Source organism: Vipera berus (genome assembly GCF_964194415.1).
Source record: "Vipera berus genome assembly, chromosome: 1".
Taxonomy (NCBI): Eukaryota; Metazoa; Chordata; class Lepidosauria; order Squamata; family Viperidae; genus Vipera; species Vipera berus.
This window is the reverse complement of record NC_138202.1, coordinates 190561158-190573290: the sequence shown is the minus strand read 5'-3', so window position 1 is coordinate 190573290 and position 12133 is coordinate 190561158. Positions and strand designations below refer to the sequence as shown.

General features: G+C 40.9%; 1 protein-coding gene across 1 annotated transcript in view; it reads right to left on the bottom strand.

Moving 5' to 3' along the window:
• KMO (kynurenine 3-monooxygenase) overlaps positions 1–12133 on the bottom strand; it is a gene marked incomplete at its 5' end in the record, with an annotated part of 34317 nt that overhangs the window by 5107 nt on the left and 17077 nt on the right. Inside the window, 5 exons of the mRNA XM_081312838.1 lie at positions 1097–1154; positions 8135–8282; positions 9031–9152; positions 11418–11489; positions 11593–11758. Of these exons, the coding sequence (XP_081168964.1) occupies positions 1097–1154; positions 8135–8282; positions 9031–9152; positions 11418–11489; positions 11593–11758 (566 nt within the window). The remainder of the gene's footprint in view (positions 1–1096; positions 1155–8134; positions 8283–9030; positions 9153–11417; positions 11490–11592; positions 11759–12133) is intronic.

The following is a 12133-nucleotide window of genomic DNA, read 5'->3' as shown; positions in this document are numbered from 1 at the left end:
GGTTGAAAAGGCTAAACTGGGCTACAACCCATATTACCTGGACAGAGGAACAATGGGACAATATTATTTGGAGTGATGAGACCAAGACCAATTTGGTAATGATGGCATAAAATATGTAAGGAGAAGAATTGGAAAAGATTTGCATCCTGATTGCATTACATGTACTGTGAAACACCCAGTCAGTGTTATGATCTGGGGTTGTATGACATCAAAAGGTGTGGGCAGAATTTGTGTGATTAATGGGAATATAAATGGCCAAAAATACATTAATGAAATACTTGAGCCCAAACTGAACCCTTCCGCACATGATCTTTTCTAAGACAATGAAGGATTCAGCTCCATGTCATGTTGCTGCCATGTGCAAAAAGTGGTTTCAAGATAATCATATTCCACTGCTGGAATGGCCTGGGAATAGCCCAGACCTTAACCCAATTGAAAATCTATGGAGCCAACTAAACAAACTTGTTAGTCAGAAGCAACCCAGCAATAAAACTCAGTTAATAGAAGCAATCATTCAATCTTGGTTTCACATTATAACAGCTGCAGAACTAAAGGACTTGGTTCACTCCATGGAAAGACGGTGTAAGGCCATAATTCATGCAAAAGGTTACCCAACTAAGTATTAACTGACATGGTAATAATTTTTGTATATCTCATTTTTTCTATGGTGATAATTTTTGTATATCTCATTTTTTCCTACGTGTTTCATTTTTTATAACTGCTATTCTAATAGCAAATCCTTCACAAAAGTTATTGCATTACATTCTTGATTAAATTATCTTTCCGTTGATATACAATATTATGGTACTACTCCAAAAAGTGGTGTTTTTAGCCATCAAACCTCAAATGTACACTTTTCCCAAAAGGTTTCCACAATTTTGGCCACTACTGTACATGCAGGATCTATAGACTTTACAATCTGTCCAGCCCACAGAGGTTGGGGGAGTTGATTCTTATGCAGTTTTGCAGAAGGAGAAGACAAATCCTAAATATGTGGATGGAGTAGATGATAGAGATACTGAACTTATTTCATATCAAGCCATTTTTAATTTGCATTTGGTAGAATATTGTTTTTTTCTATCTGATAGACACTTACAGAGGTCATTTTGAAACTGGTCCATCAGCTCATCAAAGACTAAACAGTCTTCAAATCCCTGGGGGGAAAATGCAAAGAAAGTAAGTGTTAAATAGCGGGTTCTTAGGTGCAGGAATGAAGACGCGAAGCTGAATACAAGGTAACTCATAGTTTTTTTCGTGCAGAAACTGTACTGAGGAAAGGCTGCAACTAGCCGCAATACTGTATATAGTCTAGCCCCTAGGCAGCAGCCAATAGGTTTGAATCAACCATTGCCGCCTGGAGATAGCCATTTGCAGCACAGGAGACTTGTAGTTTGGGTTGCTGGAGAGCCGTTAGCTGTTACATCATAGCACTAGTTCTGTAGTGTAGTGGCAACAGGAATTACAACAATATATAGCTCTTTATTTTACAATGTAATCTGCAAGATATGAAGGAGGCTTGTGTGCCCTAGAGGAACGTCTTGGAGTTCCCATCACTTTGTGGTCTACCAGCTTACTCAGTGGGCTGGGTAGACTTGTGTCCCTTTGTGCTCCTGAGTCAAGGGGATTTGATGCACTCTGACTAGTCTCTCCAGGTTGGCCCACCCCAGAGTCAGACTGTTTGGCAGAGTAGGCACAGCGGTTGCTGAAGTTTGGTTGGTTTGCTCCTTCAGGGGACCCATGTTGTACTCCAGGGCTCCCCAGTTCTCCCTCCGGTTCTGCCTCAGTTAAGAAGGAAAAGTCCTGATAGTCCATGTGAGGACTGGCTTGGCTGCAAGTTTGAGGAACTTGGGAGGGACTTATGATGCAGTCCTCACTTAGTGGCCGTTCTGGAAACCGTTTCCTGAGCTGATCAATGTGTCGTCTGACAACTCGCTCTCCCTCCAACCCCACTTCATAAGATAGGGGTCCGGATGCCTTGGTAATTTGACCAGGAACCCACAGATTCCCATGACCATAGTTCCTGGCCCAAACCCAATCGCCCATGTGCAGCCCACTCAGGGGTTTTGGTTGAGAGGCTTCTGCTGGCACTCTATCTGGATGCAACCTGTCCAATAGTTCTGAAGGACATTTGCCTATAGCAGTGCAGGGCGTAGAATGCTGGCAGAGTAAAAAAATCTGCCAATCTGTGATGCCAGTCACCTGTGACAAAGCGCTTGAGTGCCTCCTTCATTGTCCTCACCATGCGTTCAGCTTGACCATTAGAAGATGGATGAAAAGGTGCAGACATTGCATGTCCGATGAGATTAGCTCTAAGGAAGGCCTGAAATTCAGCAGCAGTGAATTGGGCCCCATTGTCTGAAACTAAGACATCTGGCAACCCATGTGTGGCAAAGAGTTTTCTCAGCACCTGGATGGTCCTAGCAGTAGTCATGTTAGGAACTGGAATTACTTCCAGCCATTTGGAGTGGCTATCCACTACTATAAGGAAGAGCTGTCCCTGAAAGGGCCCAGCATAGTCTATGTGAACCCTAGACCAGGGAGTGTGCATTTCCTCCCACCTGTGAACTGGAGCCTGTGGCATTTCAGGCCTATATTGCTGGCATGTATAACAACCATGGACCGGAGCCTCAATGGCCTTATCAAGGCCAGGCCACCAGAGGTAGCTTCTAGCTAAAGCTTTCATTCTGACAATGCCTGGATGGCCTTCATGTAATGATTGTAAAACCCTGTCTCTTAGGGAAGTGGGAATTATGACTCTGTTTCCCCATAAAATGCACCCTTTATGGGCAGATAACTCATGCCTCCTGACAAAATAGCTCTGAAATACTGAGCCTGGACTTTTATCCAACCAGCCCATGTATACCCATGACAACACTCTACTCAGTATTTTATCTGTGGCAGTTTCAGCAGCAATGTCCCCTGCATGGAGGGGAAATTCAGGTATGTCCTGTATGGACAATATTCTAGCAGCTGGAGCTGGAGCTGGATCCATTAGTGGCAGTGGTAGTCTGCTGAGGCCATCAGCATGGCCCATTTCCTTGCCTGGTTTGTGAATTAATTTAAAATTGTATGCAGATAGGAAAATAGACCATCTCACCATTCTTGGAGATAGTATGTGGGGGGTTTGTTTGTCTGTTGTGAAAAGTCCAAACAGAGGTTTATGATCAGTGTATACCATGAAATCCCTACCATATAAATAGTCATGGAATTTTTTTATTCCAGCAATGATGGCCAGGGCCTCTTTGTCAATCTGAGCATAGTTGCACTCAGCAGAGGACAATGTCCTTGAGTAAAATGCTATAGGAACCTGTTTCCCATTTTTTTCTATGTGACTTAAAACTGCCCCCACCCCATAGGGAGATGCATCACATGCAAGACATACAGGTTTAGACTCTTTCTAGTGAGTTACAGTGGACTTTTCTGACAATAGTGCTTTTAAGTCCTGTTAACTTTTTTCATGTAAGTTAGTCCATTTCCATGGAGCTTTCTTATCAAGAAGCTTGTGGAGGGGCTCTGCTATTGCTGCCTTATGAGGTAGAAATGTGTGATAGAAGTTTAGGAGGCCCAAGAATGCTTGTAGCTCTCCTTTTGATTTGGGCCTAGGAGCCATTTTAATGGCCTTCACTTTAGAATCAGTAGGGTGAATGCCGTTAGCATCAATTCGGAAACCCAGGAATTCTGTTGAAGAAACCCCAATGCTACACTTGTTCTTTTTTAATTTGAGGCCTGCTTCGCGAAGCCTCTGCAAGACAGCCCTGAGCCTACTGGCCAACACTTCTAGGGATTCCCCTGCAATAAGAACATCATCAAAATAAGGCCAGACGCCCTGAATACCCTTGAGTGTACGCTCCATGATTCCCTGAAAAAAACACGGTGCAACACTGACTCCAAACTGTAAGCATTTAACTTTGAAAGCCCCCCTGTGAGTCACGATCATTTGAGCCGCGGCTGTGTCCTCATCAACCGGCAATTGCTAATAGGCCTGTGCTAAATCAAGTTTAGGAAAAATAGTACCCCCTTGCAAGGAGGCTAAAATATGATTGACCACAGGGACCGGGTAAGCATGTTGCTTGAGGGCTTTATTTAGAGTGCATTTATAGTCAGCACAAATGCGAACTTCCCCATTGGCTTTAAGTGGGGTGACTATAGGAATTTCCCACTCCCCACCATCAACAGGCTGTAACATGCCCTGTTCTACAAGCTTAGCGATTTCGGAATCAATTTTATGTTTTAAGGTAAAGGGGACCCTACGAGGCTTAATCCTGATTGGAACTACATTGGGATCTAACTTAAATGAGATAGGCGGGCTTGTGTATATGCCTAGGGTTGAATCAAAAACATCCGCATATTCTTCGCATACTGAAGCGAGGTCTGCAGTTTGTAATCTGAATACTTAAGGCATCAAACCAATCGAGTCCAATGAGACTCGTTCTCTGGTCCCCTACTACTATTACATCCAGGTGCCCCAAAAACCCTTTAAACTTTACCAACAAAGTGGCTTCTCCCATAACTTTAACGTGAGCATTTTGAAAATCCGTTAGGATTATATCTGAGGGTCTTAGTTTGGCCCAATTGTTACTGCGCCTACACACGAAGTTAAAAGTGTCTTGAGAAATAATTGAAACTGCAGAGCCAGAGTCCAATTCCATCTTACATGGAACTCCTTGTAGTTCTATGATGAGCTTAAGTTTGGGTTTGAGGGGGTGTCAAGCCTCGGTGCGGCATACGTTTCTACGGCTTCTGAAAAAACCCACACTAACTGGACCCTGGGCCCCAGTACCTCTCCTAGTCGGTTCTTCCAACTCGTGTTTGGGTGGCCAGTCTCTCTGGCGGGCTCTGCAAACCACTGCAATGTGGCCTGTCCTTCCGCAAGCTCTGCACGTGGCTGATCGAAATCTGCAGTTGGTGCGAAAATGTTTGCTGCCGCACCCCTTACATCTTGGTAAGAGAACTGCCTTGTAATTGTCCTCTCACTGCTGGCTGTTTCAGTGTTGCGTGTTGGGCTGCTTTTGGAGTCAGTTGATTTCAGGTTCTTCCTCCTCGGAGAATTCTTTGGTGCATTTGGTGTCCTCACAGTGGACCATTTCTTCAAACTTTGTTGATTTGGCGGGCTGCACTGTTTGAATGGCGCCCCCGGCAGCTTCGTCAGCCATCACCTCATCTTGTGCTTCAGAAAATGTTAAATTTGGCCTAGCAAAGAGTCTCTGCTGAAGCGTTCTGTCCCTTAGGCTGCAGACAAGCCGGTCTCGTAGTCACTCTTCTAAATTTAAAAATTTGCAAAGGCGTGCGGCCTGCCTCAGGCCCACTATGAACTCGGAAGCTGATTCACCTGGTTGCTGCATTCTTTGGTCGAACTTCAACTGCCAAGCCATTTCAGACATCTTGGGCTGGAAGTGCCCAGTTAGCTTCTTTTTGAGGTCTGCGTAGGAGACTGCTTTGATCGGTGTCGGTGCGAAAAGGTTCTCGGCCAAATCAAAGGTTGCTGGGCCGCACATGCAGAGTAGCGTTGTGGCCTTCAGTCTTTCTTCCGCGATCTGATTGGCTCTGAGGTAGTTTTCTACTTGTGATAAATATGATGGCCATTCCTCCAGGTGTTTCATGTTGAATTATCTCAGTTTCCCGACCTTCAGCATTCTTTTGCTGGTTCCTGCATTCTTCCGGATCCTGCTTCCAGGCTCAGGGAATGAGTCCACTGAGCACAAGGTCACTAGCATAGCTTGCTAGCCGACCCTGAGAGGGGGGCGAAATGCCTTTTCCCTCCGGCATGCACTGCCTTTCCCTTGTAGACTTCAACTCTTAATCAGTGAATCAGGATCCCACTGTTAAATAGCGGGTTCTTAGGCACAGGAATGAAGACGCGAAGCTGAGTACAAGGTAACTCATAGTTTATTTCATGCAGAAACTGTACTGGGGGAAAGGCTGCAACTAGCCGCAATATATAGTCTAGCCCCTAGGTGGCAGCCAATAGGTTTGAATCAACCATTGCTGCCTGGAGATAGCCAATTGCAGCACAGGAGACTTGTAGTCTGGGTTGCTGGAGAGCCGTTAGCTGCTCCAGCAACCCACGTGGTATTCTTTAAGAGCCCAGTACATAACAGTAAGAATCTAATTTTAAGTAGTAAATTCTAACTCCATGGTTATTGTATTGGGCAAAACATAGAAAGTGCCAAATTATTTTTTACAGTTTTCATATGATGATGTTGTCACACAGGCCAGGTAACACCTCCTCAAACCTTGATGCTTTGTTCTTTCTAGTCAGTTGGAACAATTAAATGTTCAGTTATAAATATTTAACTCAGAATTAAGAAAGCAGAAGTGATTACTTCAACTTTAATAAATCAGAAGTGGAAGGCATTTGAGGAAAGGCTTCGAAGGCTACCAGACCTCAGAGGGGCGAGGGGGCAAGAAGTTTGGCCTGTTAAGTATCACTGTTGTTCACAATGATATCTCACAAAGTTTCTCTATTGTTAGATTGATTTAAAAACAGAAAAGTAAATAAGAATATCTCTAAATCTTGTTTTTACTGTTTAATGAATTTACTGTTATATTGTTCTTAATCATTCAAGGCACAGCTCATATCCATTTAATTTTTTGTAATCTTTTTGTCCCACCCACCTCTATGATTGCTCTTGAAGCAGACATCCTTTGTCTTCCAGGCTTGCTAGCTTTCTTACTCCAAGACCTAGGATTGCCACAAGATTAATTCCCAGAATCACATTTATGATACCTGTCTAACCCTGACTCCTTTCTACTGTGATAACTATCTCCACAACTTGGCAGAGCACTAGAAGTTTTACTTGAATCATCTTCCTGCTTCATTTACCTAGAAAGACCCATTGGCTGCATCAAACCAGACTTTGAGCTTATTTTGTGCTTTGATAAAACAAGTTTAAAATCTTGTTCTATATCTGGTGAGGTTTTGACAGCTAGTTTCCTTACTACTGGTTCTGAAGATAAATGTGAACTACGTCCTCTGTATTTCTCAGTGTGGGAACTACAGTCAAGCAAGGTAGAAAATTTTCTAGGAAACTATTATTACTACAATTCCTAAATATAGTTGTAGTTTTATGCCCTCGTAATAAGTACTAAGCTTCTGATCAGTTTCCCTGTGATTGTTATCGCTGCTTGTTAAATAAATACTTGAGGTATTTTTATTTAATTTAAATTTGGAACTAAAAACAGACTCTACTTGGTATCCTGTATAAAACATACCACTTTAAGTCTCTGCATTTCTCTTTTCTCTGGAACTGGTAATTATATCATTCTTCCTCTGTTTCTTTTCTGCTTCATACTTGTAATCTTCCCTTGAAGTCTAGGTTTTGCATCAGCATCTCAAACTAGCCAGTCCAGAAAGGGAAAAACCTGGAGTCTTGGCAGCAGAAGCGATACCAATATTCTACACTCACATCCTGAACTTCCTGCTATATCACTACTCTAATTCTATCTTCCATTACTTTTTAGTCGCTCCTTCTTCTCCACTCTTCCCATGCTAGGAGTAATATATAATCATCTCCAGTGTATGCAGTAACTCTTGCTTTCCTAAGACAAAGCTCATGATACCTTGGTTCAAATTCCCCAAAATAGCCCCAAAGTAGACTAAACAACACAACAAGGAATTGAATCCTACTGATGATTCAGGAACAATAGTGACTATATAAACATCAGACAGCCACTGAGCAGCTAGAGGCTAATACAGAACTTATAGTCCCCCCTACTCCAAATACATTGTGTTCTTTTCCCACATCTCCCTCTTTATAATGAAGATTTTGCCTTTCTTTTCTCATGCTCACTTGTTAATGGATGTGGCATGTTTACATTCTCTGCATTCCTGCTCGAGTCTCTCCTGCCCTAAGAAAAACCTGACACCTCACGATCCCTTTGCCCTATTGCTTGGCAGCTGTCCTCTTACTCTCACCCCTTTTTTCCTTGTTCTGTGAGCAAATGCAGAGGAAATAGGGTACCGCTTTTTTTAAAAAAATGGCTAGCTCCTCCACTCCTTCAGATCAGCAGTGAGGACACTTCTGCAATTATCTGAAACTGCTGCAGGGGGTGGAAGTTGATACCTGCAAAGAAGCACTCTTTATTGAGAAAAACAAACAACAAAAATTTCAGTTGCAAGGATTCTTTGACTTACAGCATTCATGCCTTGGCCATAAAAGGGTACAACGGCATGTGCAGAATCTCCCATTAGCATGCATTGAGAGCCAATATGATACGATGAGCATTTCACTGACACCATCGCCTGAGCTGGTAGCACAAAGTAATCTTGCATCAGTTGGCGCCTGAAATTTCAAAGTGCTGTATCACTGATTAAATGCTAAGTAAACATTACCATTTGATAACTGATTGGAATATGGATATTTATGCACATATATGCATAAATATATATATGCATTGTCTTAAACTATTTTTAGTATTGATCTGCATTATGATATAACATTGAAAAAAATCAATAAATGTATAATTAAGTCCTAATATAAATCAAAGATTCAATAAAATACTGTAGAACATACAAATTGGGGTTGGAGGACAGCTGAACTGTGGTAGGTGGTTGTTTTGATCTTTACTTGCTTTTTTAACATTCAAAGAGTGTTTATTTTTCTGAGTTAAATTTTTATAAACCACCTTGCATTGCAGGACAATTTATAGAAAACCCATCTCAGAATTATTATTTTTTTAGAGTGAAGACTAAAGTAATAAGTGGAAATTAAGGCACAATGGTAAGCGCTGCACAAAGAACAGAATCAATGACTTTCATGTCTATCATAATCTCTGCTAGAGCTTACTCTGTCATGTGCAATAGCTCACTGATGCTTAGATGCTTTTATTCTAGATTAAGGCTTGTTTTGTTTTGTTTTGTTTTGATTCATAGTAGCAGTATGAATTCACTGAAGCAGTAGGCATGAGCTTAAATGGACTCCAGAAGATGGTAGAGGACAGGAAGGCCTGGAGAAACGTTGTCCAAGGGGTCGCGATGGGTCAGACATGACTTCGCAACTAACAACAACAACAAGATAGATTAAAACTTACTCTCCTATTAGAGGAACTGAGTCTGGAAAATAGGTTTTGAAGAAATTCAGCACTTGCTCTCCTGTGGCAAGCTTTTCAAAATCATCAAAGGACATGAAGAGCGTACAGGTGAATGATTTATCCTATGGATTAAAATGGGTAAAATACATGAAAACGTGAAAAGAATTTTGATTCAGTCCAATCCTAAATCTAGTTCCCTGCAAGATAAAGAAAATAAATATATATTGATTCAGTTTTGTTAAGTTCACTTATTTAAATACCCATACAGAATACATATACACATATATTTTTATATATCTAAATTCTATAATTTTCTATGCTATTCCTTGAGGCTTCCAGTAAAAAAAAGAGGGTCCCACCCTTTTCAGAGGTACTGCACTTACTTTAGGGGCTTCCCCCATTGCTTGATTGAAAAGCTATCCACCTTCTTGAAAAGATAGAAAACTACAGCACTATATCCCCATTGCCAAACGCTAATATTTTATTGGCTCTGTTCATTGCTAGTCAGCCAACCTTCCTGGCTGACAAAGTCCACAGTTTTCTTTATCTTGAGGGTGTTCCTGGGTGATGTCAAAAAAATGCTGCTTTGGGTCTACTGCAACAAGAGTACAGCTAAGGATGATTTAAGCCTGCTTTACTGAAGGATTGGCAAATTGCTGAAGGCAACCTCTTGGGGACATAAGAACATGCTGTTGCCCAGGCATGTTATTAGATGCTTGTGGGGAGATCTAAGATGCAAGTGGGGAGATACCCACAAATTTTTATCTGTCATCTTGGTGAACTTGGAGATCATTAAGATGAATGAGATGTTAATCACATTCCAAGGACTTAGTAGTTTGAAAATGAAACAGGCATTCAAAAATGAAATATTTATTTATTGCTTGCCCATGTTTGGACAGCAACCATCAGCAATGTCAATCTACTCATTATCTTTCATTCCACATTTTTAAAAACCCACTCCAAAACTTTCTGTTAGAAACTAAGTGTGTACAGAATATATTGACGTCATCTGCCCACAGGTAGAGAGAAAGGATGGACTATGTCTATCTAAGTAGTCTATCGAGTCTGTGAAGAAAAGCAAGTTGAGCAATGAAATAATCCTTAATCCTATCATTTGAAACTAAAGCCAGAAAAGATAAGTGGGTGAACAAAGAGAAACCTGGTCTTTTCTAACCTCTGAACCACACACTTCTACTCTATGATTCTGAATTACTGAAGGGTGACTTATGTTTGTTTGACTGATTTTGCAGGCAGCCCTCTAGTGATATACTGTAGAATTCAGCAGGAAAACACCTAAAGTTGGGAAAGAAAATAAATCCTTAGAATAGTTTCATTACTGAATCACGTCTGTCCAACCTGGGTGGAACAGCAAAAGCTCTTTTTTAATCTATTTTAAGAAACGAAATAGAAAAGTTAGTTTTGGCTGTCATGAGATAAGTTTTGCAATTACTTCATTTTTTATTTGATAAGATGCTACCTTTTGGAAGGAAGAAGAGGACACAATAGGTAGTAATAGCTGATACTTAACTCCATCTGTTACACTCTTCCTTCACTGCAAAAAATGACCATTTGAACTCTGTTCTTTTCTAGACTATGCTATACTGCATCACAGAGAAAATAGAAACTTCTGAACTCTTATACACTAACCAAGCTTTTAAAATAGCAATTCTGATGATTGAAATTAATTTAACATCTTAGTGCAGTGTGCAGGTGGTGCTTCCTTCCCTCCATTTTGTGACTCCTCCTAAAATCACCCTTCAGGCTGTAATGAACTGGGCTGGGAATGTTGTCATATATAAGAGAACAATTATGAATGAGTGAATCCACTCAGGCAGTTCAGTAGTTGGAGGAGTCAGAAATTACCTGCCAGTAGCAATAAGAGAGGATATACGAATGGGAATGTACTAATGAACCATGAATGGAGTGTAGGAATGGAAATTGTATCAGGAAAAATTTAGACATGCAGTTCCAGGCATGCAATGCCTAATACTGTGTGCTTACAGGAAGCCAACATTGGCTGGAACTGATTGTCCAAACCCAGATTCCAGAATATTAGAGATTTTTTATTTTTTTTATTTTAATTCCATTTATGTCCCGCCCTTCTCCGAAGACTCAGGGCGGCTTACAAGCTTAGCAGTAGCCTTCATTCTATGTATATGCCTGCTTATTAGGGCTTTCACACACACCCCCAAGTGGCATTATTACAAAGTCAGCTTAATTGCCCCCAACAATCTGGGTCCTCATTTTACGTACCTCGGAAGGATGGAAGGCTGAGTCAACCTTGAGCCTGGTGGGATGCGAACCTGCACTAATTGCAGGCAGCTGGTGTTACTTAAGGAGGCATTAGCCCACTGCTCCACCAATGAAAGATGCATTAGGTCTCTTACCAGGTTTGGCAGTGCAATCATCATGAATGTGTTCCTAGGCCAAATGTGAAGATAGTTTGCCTCCATTGCAAACTGAAAGACCAAAAAAAGTAATGGAAAGATATCTGTCAATGCCAGTGTACCTTTTGAACTGAAAACAGGAGAAACAAGTTCACCATGAATTTTCACTACCTACATCTCCATTTTTTGGAGGAATTTTCAGTTCCAGGTATCCATGTGGAATATACACTTGGCTGTAATCAAACCGTGTTTGTCTCATAAACTGCTTCCTAACTGTGGAAAAAGCTCCATCACAGCCCACAATTAAGTCACAGGTGACCTCTTTAGTCATTTGGTCTGATCTTTAAGAAAACACAAAAAGTACCATTAGTATGTGTACTCAGGTATTTATAAGGTATAAATAAATATTGCAGTATATTGAGTAGTGATTGAATGTGACTTCTGTTTGCTTAGATCTTTCTTGAAACACTAAGTTTAAAGAACATACTTTTTTTCCTACTTAACTCTTTCAGATTTGGGGAAAAGGAAGTAAGGGAAACTATTTCTGAAATAGGAATTTTGACATCCAGTAGTTATCCTAAAATGATTTTTTTAAATTTATATTTTAATGTAACAACTACATGTCATTAGATGTTATTAACAATAAAATAAGGTTTTAAAAATCAGCTATAGATTTGTCAGTCCTATACTCCAATATTGTTCATAATGGGTTTTGT